The sequence below is a fragment of the Mya arenaria genome, chromosome 17, assembly GCF_026914265.1.
Source record: "Mya arenaria isolate MELC-2E11 chromosome 17, ASM2691426v1".
In the NCBI taxonomy this organism is placed as follows: domain Eukaryota; kingdom Metazoa; phylum Mollusca; class Bivalvia; order Myida; family Myidae; genus Mya; species Mya arenaria.
The window spans coordinates 34,528,551-34,552,963 of NC_069138.1; the positions used below are offsets into that span (position 1 = coordinate 34,528,551).

At 35.1% G+C, this 24,413-nt stretch overlaps 3 protein-coding genes and 1 pseudogene across 3 annotated transcripts; all 4 read left to right on the forward strand.

The window, feature by feature from the left end:
- Nucleotides 1–474: 474 nt before the first annotated feature.
- On the forward strand, nucleotides 475–8,571 carry LOC128222817 (extracellular tyrosine-protein kinase PKDCC-like). The gene is made up of 2 exons (XM_052931945.1): nucleotides 475–1,752; nucleotides 8,547–8,571. Exons 1-2 carry the CDS (start codon nucleotides 667–669, stop codon nucleotides 8,562–8,564), a joined length of 1,104 nt encoding a protein of 367 aa, XP_052787905.1. The 5' UTR covers nucleotides 475–666; the 3' UTR covers nucleotides 8,565–8,571.
- Nucleotides 8,572–17,706: 9,135 nt separating this feature from the next.
- On the forward strand, nucleotides 17,707–20,643 carry LOC128222816 (zinc finger protein 862-like). Its single transcript, XM_052931944.1, has 4 exons — nucleotides 17,707–18,546; nucleotides 18,754–19,211; nucleotides 19,436–19,554; nucleotides 20,624–20,643. Exons 1-4 carry the CDS (start codon nucleotides 17,916–17,918, stop codon nucleotides 20,634–20,636), a joined length of 1,221 nt encoding a protein of 406 aa, XP_052787904.1. The 5' UTR covers nucleotides 17,707–17,915; the 3' UTR covers nucleotides 20,637–20,643.
- On the forward strand, nucleotides 20,636–22,115 carry LOC128223412 (uncharacterized; annotated as a pseudogene).
- A 1,471-nt stretch (nucleotides 22,116–23,586) lies between these two features.
- Nucleotides 23,587–24,346, forward strand: LOC128222818 (uncharacterized). Its single transcript, XM_052931946.1, has 3 exons — nucleotides 23,587–23,699; nucleotides 23,813–23,926; nucleotides 24,098–24,346. The coding sequence occupies exons 1-3, from the start codon at nucleotides 23,630–23,632 to the stop codon at nucleotides 24,235–24,237; spliced, it is 324 nt and encodes a 107-aa protein (XP_052787906.1). The 5' UTR covers nucleotides 23,587–23,629; the 3' UTR covers nucleotides 24,238–24,346.
- Nucleotides 24,347–24,413: the final 67 nt, after the last annotated feature.

Consider the following 24,413-nt stretch of genomic DNA (forward strand, 5'->3'; position numbering starts at 1 on the left):
TTATGGCTTCTTAAACAGGGTCATGTCGGCAAATATATGGAAATTCAGGGTCAAGTCGTCACCCTTTACAAAGATAATAAAATAAAAATAAAAAAAATAAATAAAAATTGTCAATTATCACAAGTTACAGTTACCACATCATATTCTTACTAAAAATTGATAAAAAATATACAAAAAAAACAAACAAAAACGGACGGGGGCGTGGTGTGTCAAAACAACGCAACCTGCCCCTGTGACTCAGATTATCTGTTTTGTTTAAGTGCTAATGCATATGGCTCAATTGATTGGACCAAATATATTATAATCATTTAGAAAACCTCCGACGAAAACAGCTGCTATTAGAGTTTACATTTTATCATTAATTAATATATAAAGTGAGTTAATTAGAAGTTCGCGCATGAGCAATGGATAGTATAAAAGGCATCTGCGGGCGCATTAAGTTGGGTATTACTAAATTTGCTTTACGTACGGCAAAAGGTTGACACAGCAATAAAAACACTTTTCATCTTGGTAGCTAAGGATTAATATACAAACATGAAATTTCTGCATCAAAACGAATTTCATGTTAATGGATAACTGATTAATACGTTATGCTGCAGTAATCGACAATTACATATGTAACGGCTTATCGTAAACATTTATTTATATTCAGATTAAGCTGTAAGGATGATTCAGAAAACAAGAGTATTGATGAAAACGTTCGTTATACTATTGGTACTGTGGGCTGTTTTGTTTGTGACAAATACATTCAATGATATAAATATACATACTAAGCGAAAATTAGTTTGTGATGATTTTGCATACCGATCTTTTCATGGAACATATAATAATACATCGGTGCAAACATCAAAGAGGCAGGAAACACCCACTATCAAGAACCTGGATATGTTAGAAAATGTTGAACCTCCAGAACTAGCATACGATCACAATGCCAACCACAAAACACAAAGTGATTATCAAAACATAAGACAGCATGCGAATGGAAATGTTTCATTTTCAGAAATGACGAACTATGCTATAAACTGTTCCAATATTAATGAGGTAAAGGTTAAAAAGCTGGTCGGAAGGGGAATGGACAAAGTAGCATTCCTCGGGATGTATAAAGTACAACACGTCGTGGTTAAAACTATAGTCAAAGAGATAGATAATTCTTGCATTAAATTATTCGAGGACTATGAACACCGATCGGTTGTTGAAATGGCCGATGCAGTAAGAAGTGGATGTAAAAACCAATCAATGCAGCAATTCCTGTTGGAGATTATATATCACACAGTTATAAAGTCGGAAAGTATTGCACAAATGTTTGGATTTTGCCTCCATAGGGTTCCGGATACATTAACACCTAAGCTATTAAGAAATCTTAATTTTGTCGGACAACCAACACTTGCTAGTATAACTGAATATGGGAACACAACCAACATAGACCGTCTTCAAGCAATGTCGTTGAAACGAAGATTACAAGTGAGCAGGGACTTAGCACCTTTGCTGGTCCAGACAAATTATACGTCGATTGGGCCGATAACATTGATAGATTTTGAGCCGAAACATTTTCTTTTTGTAAATGGTAGAATGAAAGTCTTCGATCTTGGACTATATTATCATGGCCACCCCCCATGTGGCCCACAGAGTAACAACAGCTTCAAATACTGGCATACAGAACATAGTGTCAGCAATAACACCTGTCTCTACAATATACCATGCACTGACGGGACATGTAATGGTCTCCATTACGTCATTAACTCAAGGCTCATGGTAAATAGTCTTATTGAACCTCTGTTGGGTAAAGCCTTTGTCACTAAGATACCAAAACTGCACGGTTTATTTACGTCTAAAGGGATTATTTCTCAAATCAATAAAACACTCGATTTCCTTCAGAGCCAGGGATTGTCATGAGAGTTGAGGAGATGTCAGGATGTGTGTTGAAGACTATAAATGTTGCTGCTTCAATATTGTATTGTTGCTGTAGAATGCCTGTTGCATGAAAAATGCTTGTCATTAAGAACTGTTAAAACTTTTTGTTTGCGAGTTCGTATCATGGGTTCAATGTTTAATTTTGCAAAACTCAACGCAATAAGAATAAACAGAGCAAAATATAGGGATTGCTAATTATTTTTGCATTCATGCAATATATGTTGCGAGCTTGCAAATCAATGGATGCTCTCGAGGAGAATACAATGTAGCACATGTCAAATGCAAAAACGGCTTTTAATCATACAAAGCCATCATAATATGTCACACATATATTGCTAAGACACTGGTCAGAGGAAATCAATGGCAACTGCTTTGTCTCTTCCCCGTCACAATTTCTATTTACATAACCTTCTAGGGCATGCCAATATGTATGAATAAAGTTTAATACATGTAGTGTCCCAATAATGTTCAAAGAGTTAACGCGTTTCAATTTTCATGTTCAAAGTGTTATAATGTTTTAATTTTCATGTTCAAAGTGTTATAGTGTTTCAATATTCATGTTCAAATTGTTTTAGCGTTGTATTTTCATGTTCAGTGTTGTAGCGTTTCAATATTTATGTTCAAAGTGTTATAGCGTTTAAATATCCATGTTCAAAGTGTTATAGCGTTTAAATATTTATGTTCAAAGTGCTATAGCGTTTAAATATCCATGTTCAAAGTGTTATAGCGTTTAAATATTTATGTTCAAAGTGCTATAGCGTTTAAATATCCATGTTCAGTGTTGTAGCGTTTAAATATTTATGTTCAAAGTGCTATAGCGTTTAAATATCCATGTTCAAAGTGTTATAGCGTTTAAATATCCATGTTCAAAGTGCTATAGCGTTTAAATATTTATTTTCAAAGTGTTATAGCGTTTAAATATCCATGTTCAGTGTTGTAGCGTTTAAATATTTATGTTCAAAGTGCTATAGCGTTTAAATATCCATGTTCAAAGTGCTATAGCGTTTAAATATCCATGTTCAAAGTGTTATAGCGTTTAAATATTTATGTTCAAAGTGCTATAGCGTTTAAATATCAATGTTCAAAGTGTTATAGCGTTTAAATATTTATGTTCAAAGTGTTATAGCGTTTAAATATCCATGTTCAGTGTTGTAGCGTTTCAATATTTATGTTCAAAGTGTTATAGCGTTTAAATATCCATGTTCAGTGTTGTAGCGTTTAAATATCCATGTTCAAAGTGTTATAGCGTTTAAATATCCATGTTCAAAGTATTATAGCGTTTCAATGTTCATGTTCAAAGTGTTATAGCGTTTAAATATCTATGTTCAAAGTATTATAGCGTTTCAACGTTCATGTTCAAAGTGTTATAGCGTTTCAATAGGCATGTAAAAAGTTTTCAATATAAATGTATACAATATAATACAGTATACATACCCGCTTTCGGTCTTTCACTAGAGTTTGATTGAGAATTTAGTTTCTTAAAACACTTCAAAAAACATTTTCACAAAACTGCCGCCTGATGGAGCACTGTCAAGTCATTATTTTGGAAACGGATTTGTCGAACTAATCACCTTATCAAACCCCGGTAATGAAACGAAGGCGTGGTTCTTTAAGTGGCATGGACTGCCATTTGTTTCATTTAAAATGGTGAAGATAAAGTTCATTGGAAGCAAAATGTTGCCTTCCGATGTAGCATAGCATATATGACGTAATTTATCACTTGTTAAACACACACTGTATTATTATGCTTTCATAATGCCTGCATGCAAATTGATGTAATACGTTATTTAGTTAGCATTGAAGTATAATACGCTATAAGATATGGAGTCGTTGGGTGAGGCTTCATTTTTGGATTGTTATTTCTTTAGAAAGTTTTGCTTCTTAATTATCAATTTAAAGTATAATTAAGCATTGCTTTTATTTAAAATGGGTATTTTAATGTATGATATATTTTTTTAATTATCTTAGATCTTCTTTTAATGACCTGTTTGACATGTTATAAATTAGATATTAAAAGTCCTTGTAAACTTGTGTTATTGAAGTGCAAACTTCTTTTAAGAGTATAGAGGTTAGAATAAAACGTATATGTTTATATTTTGTTGGTATATTATTTTTCAGTCATACATTTACCTTGATGCACGCTATTAATTACTTCCGAGGCGGACATTTGGGCGTGTGCCCCCCTTCCAAAAAGGAGCCCCATATTAGTTTTGGTTGTTTCCCTATTTTCGACTAAAAAAATAACAACAGCAGAGAAGCATAGGCTCATTCGGAGCTCCTCGGCCATTTTTATCGAAAACAACATCGGATGTATGTGGACGGTTAGAAATCGGTACACTTTAACTACGCTGCAAGTAGAAAGTTCAGTGTAACGAGCACACTTTTAGATTACACAACACCATTGTAATTTTCTCTATAATTCAATATGAAATGATCGTATTTAGACAACATTTCAAGGCATTTCTAGCGAATGCAGACTATGATTACCATTGTATATTCATTACAAGCTTTAAATAACCTAATTAAATAAAAACGGGGGTCAAGTTATTCATAAACAAATCTACCCTAACTCTTAAACATAAGGACTTAACAGACAGACCGACCCTGACTGTATTTAAAGGCATTCCCGCCAGACGCTATCCCTTGGGAACGATTGACCATCTAAATATATAATCATTATGGACAAAAAGGAAGCACAAACAGACTCTAACGGACATATACAAATGCGTCCTATAAAAAAACTGGCGATATACTTATATGGAACAACGGCTATATTCGATATGGCTGGAATCCTCGGAGAGGACTCGCGCGAATATATTTATATTTAGATACACATTTCTTAAACATTTAGAAAAGTGTACGCGCAAATATCTACAATAGCGCAAGAATGATGTAAACGTTTTACCAAAGCAAACGATATGCGCAATATTGAATACCGTGACCTGGTGTACACCGAATAAAGTGCATATACCGGGATTGCTGGCGATAGGGAATTAGATATTGGACATATAACTTTTACAGCGTCTGTGAAATAAAGCGATTTGGTTATATTTGAATATTTTTACACTCTGGTACTTTTCTGTACAAATGAAGTGACGTTCATTTTCGCATGAATGCCCCCGACAAATCACCGGCGTAGTAATTTCGGCGACCTATTTATTATGCAAATGTTAGTTAAGGGCATGCGCTAACGCGCTTCAAGGGAATTGCCATTTTGAGCGGGGTATTTATGAATTTTATCATAAATTAGTGTTACTAACGCTCTAGGAAAAAGAGGGTTTTTTTGCATTAAAAACAGTAAATATGGAAACCTGCGATTTGATTGTGTGTCAGCAGTCTTGTATCATTTATTTCCAGACATTAACGCAAAAATTGTCTGATTCTAAGACAAAAACTAACAGAGTTGTCGAAACGGTCAGTCTGTGAGATTGCAGGCTGGAAATGAAAATGATGATAACAGCACTTCTTTACAAGAAAAAACAACCTCACACATAATCAATAGGAATTTAATATGAATATGCATTTTTTATTAAAAACTATATCATAAATTAAAAGTATCACAGACAAAGTCAAAAACGTAATGCAAATGATGTATGTATTATTATGGCAAAATGTCTTGAGTCAATATCCAAGCAATTAAAATTCAAGTGACTCAGTTAATTTAAGTGAACACAATGTGGAAAAGTCATCGTAGTTGTCAACTGAGTACATATACTATTTAGTGCCAATGCCTATGTTTAAACTAAATTGATGTAATCGTCGTTGCTTTTGCTGCCATACAGTTCACCGTGAGTGAGGGTCGGCTTCGCCATGCACAGGCCGCGGCGGGGACAGGAGTTCCTCCGGCATACATGTAGACCTCCCTTGTCTGAAAACCAAATATGATACAGATAGTGCTTGCCCAAATATAACAATCTCAACTCATAGTACCACAAAACATCAGAAGATATTCAAAATCATATGTTTTACACATGTAAGAGCGCATTCCCTCATAGATTATTTTGAAACAAACATGGTCAATATATCATGGAAATAATATATTTCAAAAGCAAGAAATGAACTTGAGTCCAAATTGTAATTTTGAGTTACTACTCAAGCATATTTTGTGTTCAAGAAAAAATGATATTTAAAATATTGAGCAATGATGTCCGTCAACATAATGCACAAAAAATGCGCTTTTAAAATCAGCAAAACATTTATCAATTTTGAACAATGTTCTAATGTCGAAAACTAAGTTAAGCTTTAGGCCAAGGAATGACTTGAGTTTGTTCGCGATATTTGGACATAGGGTAGTGTTTACATACTGTCTCAAGTCTGAGTTCAGACTGAACACTCAAATCTTCATTTCTTTGTAGCTTAAATTCCATCTAGAACAGCATTGATGGTGAACTTTGCAAAAGTATATAACTATTTGAATAGTTTACTACGAAATGCATCTAAACACATTTCTATAAAAAGCTGTTATATTCCTTCATGAAAATGCTTTGCTGAGTCTAAGTCTGGATGCAGACTTGAGACTGAGAGACTGTTCGTAATCATGGCACCTGGATGTGGGCTAGTTTTCAAATTAGCTTCTCTTTCGTGCTGAGACAAGTGTTTCCGGCAAAAAAGTTGACCGCCAATGTCTGACTTGCATATTAATAATAGTAGCAATACTGTTAGTCAGATAACTAATCATCTCAGGGGCTGCTGTAGCCAAAGTCCACTCGGCGCGAAAAAAACAAACATGCGCAGGCCGCGGCTTAGGTAGGAGTGCTTCCGGTCTTAGGTATAGACCTCCCGATTCTGTCAGACATTACATTATGATAAAGATGGTGCATCTCATTTTTATGTGGCCATTGTCCGCCCTGGAACGTGTGCGTCCGGCATAGGCACAGTCCATCCGTGTCTGGAAAAATACAAAACCATTGATAGTGATGGTGTTAGTTTTCGTTGTAGCCATCGTCCTTCCTGAATCCTGATACGAGTGCTTCCGGCAAAGATACAGATCGCCCGTATCTGAAAAAAAAACAGCCTTTGTCCGCCCTAGTGCAAGTTCTTCTACAGTGCTTACGGTATACTATAGGTGTGGATCTCCAGTCTGAAGAAAACCATTCGTGTTTGCATCGAATGGCGATTTTATGTCATATGATGTCCGCGAGTCAGCAGTTTGATATATTAACACAAGTATCACAAACCCGAACAGTTTGATGCATCTACCTCTTATAATTAACAGTCTTATTACTTGCCCAGTCTACTTTCATTATTAAAAATTCATTATATCTAGACATTATGATGCTTTTAAAAATAGTTACTCACAGGGAGCATATATGGCGTCAACCTTGTGCAAGCTGTTGAGGTCGACCCCGTTGTGCTTAAGGGCGGCTTCTGCATGCTTGTTCGAGAGCAGCCAGACCACGCTGTTTCTGGTCCTCTTAACCGGGGCCATAAGCACACCACGGTCTCTACGATATTCCGGCGTCAAACCTGAACGTGTATAATTTATATACATGCTTAAAGGAACGTCACATGTCCAATGTTCCCCATTTCTCCTTGTTTAAGACTGATAGCCAATTGAACATATGTATGGCTTGACCTTGGGACGAAAGCTTTGATGAGTGCTAATTAGGCGTCACACTTTCCCCATGCGAATCTTTCTGTGAAGTTTGGTGAAAATTCGAATATAAAGGTACAGGTACAACTGAGACACGATAGCAATGGTCAGACGGACAGAGGTACTGCACTATGATACACCATGGAATGTCATTAATTGGATACCCGTCATAAACCAACACGCAAGATATATCACAAAATACGGTAGTCTGTATTCTCATCCAGTGCAATACGGCTGTATTCCATTCTACTGAAGTCACGCCATAACAAGTTTTATTATATACCCATCATAAATCCACACGCAAGAAAGAGATAGATAATTCTTGCATTAAGTTATTCGAGGAGAATGTACACCGATCAGTTGTTGAAATGGCCGATGCAGTAAGAAGTGGGTGCAATAACCAAGCAATGCAGCAGTTCCTGTTAGAGATAATATATCACACAGTTATAAAGTCGGAAAGTATTGTACAAATGTTTGGATTTTGCCTCCATAGGGTTCCGGATACATTAACACCTAAGCTATTAAGAAATCTTAATTTTGTCGGACAACCAACACTTGCTAGTATAACTGAATATGGGAACACAACAACCATAGACCGTCTTCAAGCAATGTCTTTGAAGCGAAGATTACAAGTGAGCAGGGACTTTGCTGGTCCAGACAAATTCTACGTCGATTGGGCCGATAACAATGATAGATTTTTAGCCGAAACATTTTCTATTGGTAAATGGTAGATTGAAAGTCTTCGATCTTGGTTTATATTACCATGCCCCCCCCCCCCCCATGTGGCCCACAGAGTAACAACAGCTTTAAATACTGGCATACAGAATATACTGTCAGCAATAACACCTGTCTTTACAATATACCTTGCACTGATGGGACATGTAATGGACTCCATTACGTCGTTAACTCAATGCTCATGGTAAATAGTCTTATTGAACCTCTGTTGGGTAAAACCTTTGTCACTAAGATACCAAAACTGCACGGTTTATTGACGTCTAAAGGGATTATTTATCATATCAATAAAACACTCGATTTCCTTCAGAGCCAGGGACTGTCATGAGAGTTGAAGAGATGTCATGATGTATGTTGGAGACTATAAATGTTGCTGCTTCAATATTGTATTGTTGCTGAAGAATGCCAGTCGCATGAAAAAATGCTTCTCATTTAAAACTGTTAAAGTTTTTGTTTGCGAGTTTGTTTTTTTATCATGGGTTTCACTTTCGCAAAACACAATACGATTAAGAATCCAGAGTTTTGCTTTTATCCCTTAATTTTATCTTTAGAAATGAATACCTTTTCAAAACTTTAAGGATAAACAGAGCAAAAAATACGCATAAGGATTGCTAATTATTTTTGCGTTCATGCAATATGTTGCGAGCATGCAAATCAATGGATGCCCTCGAAGAGAATATAATGTAGCACATGGCAAATGCAAAAACCACTTTTGGTCATACAAACCCATCATTATAATTTATTTCAAACACATATTTCTACGTTACTGGTCAGAGGAAATCAAAGACAACTGCTTTGTCTCCTTGTAGTTACAATTTCCATAACCTTCTAGGGCATGTCAATATGTATAAATAAAGTGTTATACATATAGTGTCCCAATAATATTCAAAGTGTTACAACGTTTTAATATTCATGTTCAAAGTTCTGAATAGTTTCAATATGCATGTTCAGAGTGGTATGGCGTTTTAATATTCATGTTCAAAGTGTTATAGCGTTAATTAATTCATGTTCAAAGTGTTATAGCGTTTATATATTCATGTTCGAAGTGGAATAGCGTTTTAATATTCATGTTCAAAGGTTACAACGTTTCAATATTCATGTTCAAAGTGTTTAAGCGTTTATATATTCATGTTCAAAATGCTATAGCGTTTCAATATTCATGTTCAAAGTGTTATAGCGTTTCAATATTCATGTTCAAAGTGTTATACCGTTTTAATATTCACGTGCAAAGAGTTATAGCGTTTCAATATTCATGTTCAAAGTCTTATAGCGTTTCAATATTCATGTTCAAAGTGTTGTAGCGTTTCAATATTCATGTTCAAAGTGTTGTAGCGTTTCAATATTCATGTTCAACGTGAACAAGAGTTATAGAGTTTAAAAAAATATGTTTAAAGTGTTATAGCATTTCAATATTCAGTTCAAAGTCTTATAGCGTCTAAATACTCATTTTCAAAGTGTTATAGCGTTTAAATATCTATGTTCTAAGTGTTGTAGCGTTTAAGTATCTATGTTTAAAGTAATAAAGTGATTCATTAACCATGATAAAAGTGTCAAAGCGTTTAAATATTCATAGTGCCTTCAAGTGTTATAACGTTTAACAATTCATGTTCAAAGTGTTAAAGCATTTCATTTTTAATGTTAAAAGTGTTATAGGGTTAGTAGGAGTAGTGTTAGTGGAAATTGCGGAAGCAGTAGTAGTAGTAGTAGTAGTAGTAGTAGTAGTAGTAGTAGAAGTAGTAGTAGTAGTAGTAGTAGTATAGGTGGTAGTGGTAGTGGTAGTGGTAGTAGTAGTAGTAGTAGTAGAAGTAGTAGTAGTAGTAGAAGTGGTAGTAGTGGTAGTAGTGGTGGTAGTGGAAGTGGTAGTGGTAGTGGTTGTAGTGGTAGTAGTAGTAGTAGTAGTAGTGGTAGTAGTAGTGGTAGTGGTAGTGGTGGTAGTGGTGGTGGTGATAGTGGTGGTAGAGGTGGTAGGGGGTAGTGGTGGTGGTGGTGCTGGTGGTGGTGGTGGTAGTAGTAGTAGTAAACGCAGCAGCATGAGCAGCAGCAGCAACAGGAGCAGGAGTAGTAGCTAGAGTCATAGTCGTGGTTGTTGTTGAATTGTAGTCGTAGTCGTAGTATTCTATTGCAGCACCGGACGGCTTGGACAGTATCTTTGAAAGAAATATGATTATTTTGTTTACCCCGTCTATGAACAACCACATTTATAAATTAACAAGTTTATGGGAAACAAATGGTTCTATGTAACAAAAGGTAACGACTTCATACGTTTTTACCAACTAGCTGAAAGGTATAAAAGCTGTTCCCAGGGTATTCAATTAGTTAATAAGTTGTATTGAATAGCAATTTGATAGAAGGATATATTCTTTGACAAAAAGCTTTAATGTAGTTATATTCTTGCAGCATCTGGTTGGTATGAGCTTATTCAAGGGCGTGTGAAGGTTGTTCACAAATTTCACCGCCTTTCTTGTGTTTTTATAAATCATTCAGTTACACTAACATCCATTATTTTCCTCATTTTAAGCTGCCTTATTATAAAATCTTTTCTAAATTATTAGCTTGTTTCCGCAAAACACCACGCACTCTTGGCCTTGGAAGATACTTATAATATCATTTTTACCCAATATCTCGTTATGGCCCAAAATCCCCTGGTCACATATATTTAATATAATTATCTTAATCGGAATACATATATTCTAAAACATGTATGTAAGATAACATTTGGTACACTCGCCTCTTTTTAAAAAAATACGTTGTCCATAGCGTGGGTTGGGGCGAATGGAACTGTTCAAATCATTTTAAAAAATTGTCTAAAAGCTGCACTCTCACAGATATACCCTTTTTACAACTTTTTTGTCTTGGAAAGAGCAAATGTTTGCGTAAATACCTGCAAACCAAAGATAAAAGATTGCTAACAAAAGATCAGATCGCAGATTTTCATATTTCCGTTCGAAATATAATGTTTTATGGCTTAAACCCTTACTAACGGGTTTAAGAAAAATGCATAAAACATCAATTTTTGAACTTAAATATAAAAATCTGCGATCTTATTTTTTTTGTCAGCAGTCTTATATGCATGGTTTCCATGCATTTTCGCATAAATTGGTTCGTTCCAAGACAACAATTTAAAAAAAAACGTTCAATCTGTGAGAGGGCAGCTTTAACTATAGAAGGTCATTGCACGTTTATAGAAATACAAACTTTATGAACATCCCTCGTTAAGTAATTGTAACAGACGATTTAAGTGATCAGCGATTTATGATAAAAGTTATTGTTTTAACAAAACTATTGCATTAAATCCGTACAAGGATTACTTGATTTTGCCTTTGTGATGATCGTGTGGAATTTTTAACATGCTTCAAAATAATGCTTTAAGTAAGCAAGTTTATATACAGGACTAAAAATTTAAAGCATAAATTGAATCTTTGTTTAAAGCAGCATAACTCCAAAGCAAACGAAAGAAAAGATTAAAGAAAAATAATGAGAAAACCATAAGATGTCGAAACGCTTGTATTTCATGACACATAGATATAAAAGTAGACATACCGCGTGATATAAAAGTACACGCCATAGATCACGTTATATAAAGGTAGACGTCATAAACCGCGTGATATAAAAGTACACGCCATAGACCACGTTATATAAATGTAGACGTCATAAACCGCGTGATATAAAAGTACACGCCATAGACCACGTTATATAAAGGTAGACGTCATAAACCGCGTGATATAAAAGTACACGCCATAGACCACGTTATATAAAGGTAGACGTCATAAACCGCGTGATATAAAAGTACACGCCATAGACCACGTTATATAAAGGTAGACGTCATAAACCGCGTGATATAAAAGTACACGCCATAGACCACGTTATATAAAGGTAGACGTCATAAACCGCGTGATATAAAAGTACACGCCATAGACCACGTTATATAAATGTAGACGTCATAAACCGCGTGATATAAAAGTACACGCCATAGACCACGTTATATAAAGGTAGACGTCATAAACCGCGTGATATAAAAGTACACGCCATAGACCACGTTATATAAAGGTAGACGTCATAAACCGCGTGATATAAAAGTACACGCCATAGACCACGTTATATAAAGGTAGACGTCATAAACCGCGTGATATAAAAGTTAAATGATATTTATAAAGCAAACTGAAGGCATGGCAGACCTCATCTTACCTTGCCAATGGAATGAGTTACACCTTGGAAATTGAAATGGATACTTCTGAATGAAAAAGGGAAATACAAAACTCCTTTCATTTTAGCTACTGTTTGCCGAAATATACAATACTGTGTTACTCAGATCTGTGACTTCCATTTCACCTGTACCCTGATAGATATATTGTTTCTCTTAAGCACTCGTGTTGAATTGATGATGCAATAGCGGGATAATGCATTTTAGTCAGGAAAATTTCGGTGAAATAAGCGGGTAGTTGGTTCGTCGAGTAACATGTTTTAGGAAATTCGGGTTTGAAATTGCATTTGTTTTCGTTAAAACTGTACATTTTCTTAACAATTGACACTAACTCTACAAGGAAAGTCCAAAAATGTAGAGTTTGGTTAAGATTTGATAAAGTTATGGCTTCTTAAACAGGGTCATGTCGGCAAATATACGGAAGTTCAGAGTCAAGTCGTCACCCTTTACAAAGATAATAAAATAAAAAAATATTATTTTTTTTGCCAATTATCACAAGTTACAGTTACCACATCATATTCTTACTAAAAATTGATAAAAAAAATATACAAAAAAAACAAACAAAAACGGACGGGGGCGTGGTGTGTCAAAACAACGCAACCTGCCCCTGTGACTCAGATTATCTGTTTTATTGAAGTGCTAATGCATATGGCTCAATTGATTGGACCAAATATATAATAATCATTTAGAAAACCTCCGACGAAAACAGCTGCTATTATAGTTTACATTTTTATCATTAATTAATGTATAAAGTGAGTTATTTAGAAGTTCGCGCATGACCATTGGATAGTATAAAAGGCATCTGCGGTCGCATTAAGTTGGGTATTACTAAATTTGCTTTACGTACGGCAAAAGGTTGACGCAACAATAAAAACACTTTTTATCTTGGTAGCTCTTGGATTAATATACAAACATGAAATTTCTGCATCAAAACGAATTTCATGTTAATGGATAACTGATTAATACGTTATGCTGCAGTAATCGACAATTACATATGTAATGGCTTATCGTAAACATTTATTTATATTCAGATTAAGCTGTAAGGATGATTCAGAAAACAAGAGTATTGATGAAAACGTTCGTTATACTATTGGTACTGTGGGCTGTTTTGTTTGTGACAAATACATTCAATGATATAAATATACATACTAAGCGAAAATTAGTTTGTGATGATTTTGCATACCAATCTTTTCATGGAACATATAATAATAAATCGGTGCAAACATCAAATCTGCAGGAAACACCCACTATCAAGAACCTGGATATGTTGGAAAATGTTGAACCTCCAGAACTAGCATACGACCACAATGCCAACCACAAAACACAAAGTGATTTTCAAAACCAAAGACAGCATGCGAATGGAATTGTTTCATTTTCAGAAATGACGAACTTTGCTATAAACTGTTCGAATATAAATGAGGTAAAGGTTATAAAGCTGGTCGGAAGGGGAGTTGACAGGGTATCATTCCTCGGGATGTATAAAGGACAACACGTCGTGGTTAAAACTATAGCGAAAGAGATAGATAATTCTTGCATTAAGTTATTCGAGGAGAATGTACACCGATCAGTTGTTGAAATGGCCGATGCAGTAAGAAGTGGGTGCAATAACCAAGCAATGCAGCAGTTCCTGTTAGAGATAATATATCACACAGTTATAAAGTCGGAAAGTATTGTACAAATGTTGGGATTTTGCCTCCATAGGGTTCCGGATACATTAACACCTAAGCTATTAAGAAATCTTAATTTTGTCGGACAACCAACACTTGCTAGTATAACTGAATATGGGAACACAACCACCATAGACCGTCTTCAAGCAATGTCGCTGAAGCGAAGATTACAAGTGAGCAGGGACTTAGCACCTTTGCTGGTCCAGACAAATTATACGTCGATTGGGCCGATAACATTGATAGATTTTGAGCCGAAACATTTTCTTTTTGTAAATGGTAGAATGAAAGTTTTCGATCTTGGACTTTATTACCATGGCCACCCCCCATGTGGCCCACAGAGTAACAACAGCTTTAAATACTGGCATACAGAACATACTGTCAGCAATAACACCTGTCTTTACAATATGCCTTGCACTGACGGGACATGTAATGGACTCCATTACGTCGTTAACTCAATGCTCATGGTAAAAAGTCTTATTGAACCTCTGTTGGGTAAAACCTTTGTCACTAAGATACCAAAACTGCACGGTTTATTTACGTCTAAAGGGATTATTTCTCAAATCAATAAAACACTCGATTTCCTTCAGAGCCAGGGATTGTCATGAGAGTTGAAGAGATGTCAGGATGTGTGTTGAAGACTATAAATGTTGCTGCTTTAATATTGCATTGTTGCTGTAATATGCCTGTCGCATGAAAAATGCTTGTCACTAAGAACTGTTAAACTTTTTGTTTGCGAGTTTGTATCATGGGTTCAATGTTTAATTTTGCTAAACTCAATCAGATTAAGAGTTAAAAGTTGTGCTTTTAGCCCTAGATTTTCTCTTCATAAATAAATAACTTCTTTTTAAAGCAATACGGATAAATAGAGCAAAAAATACGCATAAGGATTGCTAATTATTTTTGCGTTCATGAAATATATTGCGAGCTTGCAAATCAATGAATGCTCTCGGGGAGAATACAATGTAGCACATGGCAAATGCAAAAACCACTTTTGGTCATACAAAGCCATCATAATATGTCAAACAAATATTTCTACGTCACTGGTCAGAGGAAATCAATGACAACAGCTTTGTCTCCTTGTAGTTACAATTTCCATTTACATAACCTTCTAGGGCATGCCACTATGTATGAATAAAGTGTAATACATGTAGTGTCCCAATAATGTTCAAAGAGTTATAGCGTTTTAATATTCATGTTCAAAGTGTTATAGCGTTAATTCATTCATGTTCAAAGTGTTATAGCGTTTCAATATTCATGTTCAAAGTGTTATAGCGTTTATATAATCATGTTCGAAGTGTTATAGCGTTTCAATATTCATGTTCAAAGTGTTATAGCGTGACAATATGCATGTTCAAAGTGTTTTAGCGTTTATTTATTCATGTTAAAGGTGTTATAGCGTTTCAATATTCATGTTCAAAGTGTAATAGCGTTTTAATATTCATGTTTAAAGTGTTGTAGCGTTTCAATAATCATGTTCAAAGTCTTATATCCTTTCAATATTCATGTTCAAAGTGTTGTAGCGTTTCAATATTCATGTTCTAAAGTGACAAAGCTTTTCAATATTCATGTTCAAAGAGTAATAGCGTTTCAATATTCATGTTCAAAGTATTATATCCTTTCAATAAACATGTTCAAAGTATTTTACCTTTTATTTATTCATGTTAAAGGTGTTATAGCGTTTCAATATTCATGTTCAAAGTATTATAGCGTTTAAAAAAATATGTTTGAAGTGGTATAGCGTTTCAATATTCAGTTCAAAGTCTTATAGCGTTTAAATATTTATGTTTAAAGTTTTATAGCGTTTAAATATTCATGTTCAAAGTGTTTTACTGTTTAAGTATCTATAATATAACGTTTAACAATTCATGTTCAAAGTGTTAAAGCATTTCATTTTTCAATGTTTAAAGTGTTACAGGGTTACTAGGAGTAGTGTTAGTGGAAATTGCGGAAGCAGTAGTAGTAGCAGCAGCAGCAGCGGTAGAAGTAGTAGTAGTAGTAGTAGAAGTAGTAGTAGTAGTAGTAGTAGTAGTAGTAGTAGTAGTAGTAGTAGTAGTGGTAGTGGTAGTGGTAGTGGTAGTAGTAGCAGTAGCAGTGGCAGTGGTAGTGGTAGTGGTAGTATTAGTAGTAGTAGTGGTAATAGGAGCAGTGATAATGGTAGTAGTAGTAGTAGTAGATGATAGTGGTAGTAGTGTTAGTAGTAGTGGTAGGACTGATTAGTAGTAGACGTAGCAGTAGAAGTATTAGTAGTAGAAGTAGTAGGAGTTATTGGCGTTTACTTTATGTTTCACCTATATGTATTCTATCTTTGAACTACGTTTATAAATGTGTGGAATATCTTTAACAAGTGTTTTGGAATCATATGGTTCTACAAAGCATAATACATCATACAATTTCATATATCTTTATCAACTCCCTGAAAGGGAGTAAAGCTGTTCCTTTAGTACGTACGCAATTAATTTATGGTTTCTTTCTCGAGTTGCACTGAATATCACCTTGATATAAAAAGAAATAATATTTGACAAAAGCTTCAATGTAGATATAGAGTTGTAACATCTGGTTAGAATGTGCTAATATTGTAACAACCTTGCATAGGTTTGGTTAATTAAGATTGAAAGTCCCATATAACGTTTAACAATTTATTTCTAAGAACAACCTCCAACAGTGGATAACTTAATAAAATAATAGCTTGAAACCATGAAATGTATCAACGGCAGGCGTCCGCACTTAGTTTATAAAGACTTTTTTATTCACAGATCGTGTTAAACTATATTGAAATATGCTGTTTTAATATTAACTCCTACTTTATAGAATGGCAACATTTTAACAATGGCAGATACACATACGCTTCCATACTGCAGTCTGTACGAAAGTTCGTCGGACCTCGGCTCCCGCCGGTAATAAATCGCGAGGTCCGGCAAATACATGTTAATTGTAGGCCCGGGTGTCCGGCAATAATTCTTGAGCAAAACATTTTTTTTTATTGAAAAATCGTCCAAATGTCTAAAGTGTTGGTCGATTCCTCTGTTTCGTTGTTTTGAATCACGTAATCGATAGTATATAACGGTAACAGCCGACGTGTTCGAAGTATATTTTGTGTCCCGCTTCTTCGAACTGGAAGCGTTTGGAAACCGGAAACCGTTCACTAACCCAGACTGCCTTTGGCCTAGTCTAAATCATTCAGCCACTCAGATTCTATCGTCAATATAGATCCGTATCAGATGCAAGCATTTGGATGACATAGACTGCCTTTGACCTCGTTTCCTTTGACCTTGTTTGTAAACAAAATAACTATGCCCACTAGTTCTACAAATCTTTTCTTTCCCCAAATACACGGACGGTGCTTGCCCTGGTAAAGCAACAAAAAGAAAGGTATGTTATTGAAGTTTACTCAGTATTATAACGGGATCTTGTTATTTTAAATATTATTTTAAACATAATGTAATTATCGTAAACATGACATTTAATTAAATTAAAGAATAATTTTCACCAACTGCCAACTATGTCTCCAATGGTATAGTTTGTCTATTTTAGTGTTTTACAAGTCACTTTACAAGTGACTCTGAGAATAATTGATTAAAACTGCTTATTCTTTTACATCATTTTCGCCATAATCGTAATTATTTTTACTGAATATTTATTTATTTGTCTGAATGTTTATATTAATAAGGAGCCCCCAACAACAACCATTGCAGAAGGGAAAAACGAAGAAAGGTGGAAAGAGTATGAACAGAACCGTAGGGAAAGGAATTGGAACCCCGGTTGGCTGAAGGGACGGGATAGTTGGCTCATCTTTCATGAACAGCAGAAGGTGATGACATGCAAGGTGTGCCAAGAATATATGACAATAACTCAACTTCAGGTCAAAGTAGGAAAGAAATTTCTTACTGGTTGCAGTAACCTAAAAATTAGTGCAATCAATGACCATGAAATGTCTGATATGCACAAAAAAGCTGTTGAGAGTGAAAAAAACACATCTACTGTTGATGTTCTTACGTCATCTTCATCAGGCAAAGCCCTCTTGTCATTAAAACAGGCAGAACGTAACAAACTTCAACATCTTTTTCGAAATGCCCATGCTGTTGCCAAACGCGGTAGACCCCTTAGGGACTATAAGTGGTTATGCGAATGTACTGAAGCGCATGGTGTTAAACTTGGGGACACTTACAAAAACAGTCAAGCAGCTCTGGCATTTTTGACTTACATTGGGACGGTTGAAGTCCAGCAGACCATTGCAACAGTGAGAATGTCAAAATCCTTCTCAATACTCCTGGATGGTTCTACAGACTTAAGTGGTGATGAACAAGAATCCATATACATCAGGTGCTCTACCAATGGGAAAATTACAGAAAGATTCTGTTCACTCCGCACACCAGAAAGCACACGGTCCAAAGACATACATTCCATGGTGAATTCTTTCATGGAAGAACACAGTTTAGAAAAATGTAAGTACAATAACAACTGTTTGTTTCTTAGATTAATTTCTTATACCGTAGTTTTACCCTTAAGCTCACTAGATTTTTATCAAATTTCAGTTGACATTTGTGCAACACAATATATATCATCTTGACTGATTTAAATATTATTATTTTAGCATTTCAATTCATGTGCAAGTGCATCATAGCCATAATCTGTTAACTATTTATTTCCAGCTAAACATATTGGCCTTGGGTCGGATGGTGCCAGCAATATGACAGGGGTTAAAGCAGGACTGGCTGCCCTACTTAAAAACGGTCCTCATTTCATTAATGTTCATTGTCTAGTACATAGGCTTGAACTGGCATTCAGAGATGCATTAAAAGGGGTGAAATTTTATGATAAGTTGATGACCTTACTGATCGGGCTCCACTATCACTACAAAAAATACTATAAAAACAAAAAAGGTCGAAAGGACACATTCGAAGCTCTGCAGTTAAAGGCAATGTTACCGCCAAAAGTCACAGGGACACGTTGGCTTCCTCATCTCAGCAGAGGACTGAAGGCGCTGATAAAGGGATATAGAGCATTTGAATGTCACCTGTCTGACCAAAGTCACAACAACCCCAAAGCAGAAGGCCTTGTCAAGATTATGACAGACAAGCATGTAGTTGCTTTCTTCTTGTTCCTGCATGTGCATATCATGACTTAAATATTGAATACACAACAGTTAGAATTAATTTGGTCGCCAGCTCAATTTATAAGTAAAAGGACAAAATGTAAAACACTGATATTATTGAATCAACCGAAACTTTATGATACTCATATCATAAAGTGATAGATTTTAACTTGTTTATGGGCTTCCACAACATCTTTAAAATCGCCACATTAATTCACTTATTGAGTTATTAATGACAGGACTTCATCGAACCACTGGCAAAGCTGTCAGCAAAGATGCAGCAGAAGTCAATTACACTTGGCGATGCCATGGTATGGATTGAGGCGACAAAGGAGACGATTGCAGAGAACGCACTGCTGTAAGATCTGTTAAAAATTGCACACATCTCAACATATTTTCATTGTCAAGTAAAAGTGCAACTTTAAATTAGTTGATCTTCTTAAAAGATAAGTTTTAAAAGGAAATTTTAAATTTATTTAATAAAGCAATCACCAACAGGTACCATATAGGCTACTTCGAGCCTTTTAAGGATAAATACATGTGCATTTATTTTGTAATAAATCTTTGTACATGTGTTTAAGAACCATATTAATGATTAACAAATGTTTCTGTGATTGTTATATAATTGACTAGATTAAAGTTGGGATAGAATCTGGGAGCCATGTCGACTGGACAAACCAGAAGGGATAAAACATACAACATACTGCTCTTTGATAACAGGGAAAACACAACACTGTCTGAGGTATTAGGGAGTGGTGTGTACCAAGGGATCACCCTTAGAGGAGGCGGTAAAATGCCCAATCTTTCCTATAAAGGAAAACTTATTGCTGACATTATTTCGGCAATTGAGGTCAGATACCATCTGAATGATGATGATGCTACCTCAAAAGTAATCAAGGCTACCAGACTGTTGAAACTGAACTGTTGGCCAGTAACTGATTCTGATAGGTTTAGAGGTAGAATGGTTACGAAGTTCCAGTTCATGTTCTTTTTGAGTTCTTTGCGAGTTGTTATAATTGAGATCTTCATTTCTTAGTCTTAATCATTGCCAATGTTTTTTTAGTTATTATTGTTGCAGTTACACGTTTCTTTTTTCATTCATGTGTGTCACTAGTTTGTTTGTAATAAAAGCTCTATTGTGCCCAAATTAAGAATATTAGGCTAGTCACATAAACGTAATTTATATTTCTAAATCTTGCTTCCCTAATCAGTAATATTTTTGTCGGTCATTGATGTTTTGGATAAAATAATGGCTTATTAGTTGCTTCAAATGATAACAAAGCACTAAGATGAAATAATTATTTACAAATTTTCAGGGGTGCTTTTTGAGATTGCATGATACTGGCTAAGATAGGTCTAAACTCGAACAGTTCAGTATAATTTTTTTGCATATTAAAAGTACATGTTAGTTTGAAAGTATATTGCAGATTTTGGAGATGATGACGTTCTCACAGTTGGAACCTTCTACAGTGACTTTCTAAAACGATCTGATGATGATTTTAGTCCAGAAGAAGCCTTGGACCAATGGAGGTTTTTTAAAAAAGATTCTGTGGAAACGGTAACATTTTATTGTCAAATTCTCGATCAGTACATGTATATTGAATATACATTTTTCGTACTTTTGTTGATAATTATTCAAATCATGATTGCATTGTTTTGTGTTATCCCTAAACAAACTTTATTCTTGATGTATATTAAGCTGTCAAACAGGAAAGTATCTTTCGCATTTTACTTTGATGTTTTTTTTATTATTTACACAGACATGGTGAGAGTCTCAGACAAATGTCATGGGAGACTCTGTTCACAGATGAGGAGGGATTGGCCTCAATATTCATGGTAATAGAGCTGCCCCAGAGCTTACCACCGACGACTGTTTCATGTGAAGGGTCGTTTTCGCAGATGAAACTTCTGAAGACATCTAGGCGCCTTCGTCTAAATGCATCAACATTAAATACACTGATGCAGGTGAAAATCTTGTCCCCAGAGGTGAAGGACTTCAACCCTGCTTGTGCTATAGATCTGTGGATGGTATGCTTTTACTATTAGGGCTTTATAATTCACCTCCTGTAATAGGGTTTGTTGCTTTTGGGTCATTCAACTTATGTTATATTTGATTTACATAGGAATAATATGGATCCTCGTAGATGAACATTACCCGTTTGACATTTCTCATTAACATTTCAGGCGGATGCAATGAAACCACAAGGTATGCGAAGGGTCAGTTACATGCGGAGACCAAAAAATGCTGCAAAACCTATAGAAGGTAATCTCCATTACTTTTTTTACAGGATAAAACAAAGCAGATATAATGATAAATTCAATATTAACAAATTTCACACAATTTTTATTTTACTCACTATTCTGTATTTTAACAAGCAACCCAACAAACACCTAGTGAAGAGGCCGAGTCCACGATGGTTCAAGAGCCCAGAACAAGTGAAAAACCAGACTCTTTGGAGGACCCCCTTCCCATGGTTATGGATGAAAATGGTACGGTTTCTTGAAAATTTCATTTTATGTATAAATTGACATTTTTGTGCTATTAATGTTCATTAAAGTGATACCACAGGGTAAATAACTAATATTTTTGCTTTTAAAATAATGCTTGCATTTAGATAGACTGGACTTTGATCAATTCCAATTACTACTTTTATATTACAGAACACAAAGATTCTGATGGAAGTGAGCAATCTGGGAGTGATGATGATGATGGTGACTCCGACTATCATAGTGACTTTCAGGATGAGGATTCAAACCTAGAAAAAATGTTCTTCTATGCGAAGAAAAATCTTGATATCTAACTGTCACCTCCTACATAAAAGACTCTATACAATTGGTCCAGAGCAATCGAGTCGAAGGATTGTATCATCATATACACCTCTTGTTATTGTATAACATGCTATGTTCATTAAATAAACTGTACTGTTAATAAATAATTATTATCTGTCAAAAGTGTATCTTGTAAATTTAGTACCTAACCCTATGTGTATGTGATCAAATTAACTTTCACTAAAATGTACATAAAATTTTTGGTCCAGTCCTGCAATGTGATAATGACTTTCGTACCTCTATTATTATTGACATCGTTCACACTATCCTTTTTATGTATTTGGATTATAGTCCCTTCCATCCACTTATCGGGTAAAACGCCCGAATTTAAAGTACAGTTGAATAAAACACATGCATGCAGATAGTATATCTATACTTTCTATGATATAGTTATTCAATATACACAATCACATGCCACAGTGGTTGGTATTTGTTCATATTATCCAGTAAGAAAGCCCGCTGCTTTAGCTGCTTAATTCCTATTTAGTCATTAGTTGGTTAATTAAATCGGTTATTTAGAGGTTCGCGCACACGCACTGTCTAGTATAAAAGGCATTTGCGGTCACATTAAGTAAGGTATAGTTTATATTTGCTTTACCTTACAACTAACTCGGCAAAAGGTTTACGCAACAAAAACAATAAGTTTCACTTGGTAGCTAAGGATTAATATACCAACGATAAAGATGATATTCCAGCATCAAAACTAATGGTTTTGTTTGTTAACAGATAGCTCATTTATGTGTTATGCTGCAGCAAACGATTTTTATATATGTGCTTGCTCGTCGTCAAACACTTATTCGTAAACATATTAAGTTGTGATGATGATTCAGAAAAGAAAAGCATTGATGAAAAGGTTGTTACACTATTGGTTCTGTGGGCTGTTTTGTTTCTGACAAATACAGTCAAGGATATAAATATTCATACTGAGCGGAAAGTATTTTGTGCTAACTTTGCATACCGATCTTTTAATGAAACACCTAATAATACATCGGTGCAAACATCAAATCTGCAGAGACCACGCACCATCAAGATGGATCTTGGTATGGTGGCAAACGATGTACCAAAAGTACCAGCAAACGATCACCATGACAACCCCAAATCACTAGGTGATTTTCAAAACCAAAGAATGAAATTGTTTCATTTTCAGAAATTCAGAACTATACTATAAACTCTTCGAATATAAATGAGGTAAAGGTTATAAAGCTGGTCGGAAGGGGAGTTGACAGAGTATCATTCCTCGGGATGTATAAAGGACAACACGTCGTGGTTAAAACTATAGTCAAAGAGATAGATAATTCTTGCATTAAGTTATTCGAGGACTATGAACACCAATCAGTTGTTGAAATGGCCGATGCAGTAAGAAGTGGATGTAAAAACCAAGCAATGCAGCAGTTCCTGTTAGAAATAATATATCACACAGTTATAAAGTCGGAAAGTATTGTACAAATGTTGGGATTTTGCCTCCATAGGGTTCCGGATACATTCACACCTAAGCTATTAAGAAATCTTAATTTTGTCGGACAACCAACACTTGCTAGTATAACTGAATATGGGAACACAACCACCATAGACCGTCTTCAAGCAATGTCTTTGAAGCGGATGCAATGAAACCACAAGGTATGCGAAGGGTCAGTTACATGCGGAGACCAAAAAATGCTGCAAAACCTATAGAAGGTAATCTCCATTACTTTTTTTACAGGATAAAACAAAGCAGATATAATGATAAATTCAATATTAACAAATTTCACACAATTTTTATTTTACTCACTATTCTGTATTTTAACAAGCAACCCAACAAACACCTAGTGAAGAGGCCGAGTCCACGATGGTTCAAGAGCCCAGAACAAGTGAAAAACCAGACTCTTTGGAGGACCCCCTTCCCATGGTTATGGATGAAAATGGTACGGTTTCTTGAAAATTTCATTTTATGTATAAATTGACATTTTTGTGCTATTAATGTTCATTAAAGTGATACCACAGGGTAAATAACTAATATTTTTGCTTTTAAAATAATGCTTGCATTTAGATAGACTGGACTTTGATCAATTCCAATTACTACTTTTATATTACAGAACACAAAGATTCTGATGGAAGTGAGCAATCTGGGAGTGATGATGATGATGGTGACTCCGACTATCATAGTGACTTTCAGGATGAGGATTCAAACCTAGAAAAAATGTTCTTCTATGCGAAGAAAAATCTTGATATCTAACTGTCACCTCCTACATAAAAGACTCTATACAATTGGTCCAGAGCAATCGAGTCGAAGGATTGTATCATCATATACACCTCTTGTTATTGTATAACATGCTATGTTCATTAAATAAACTGTACTGTTAATAAATAATTATGACAGAGTATCATTCCTCGGGATGTATAAAGGACAAC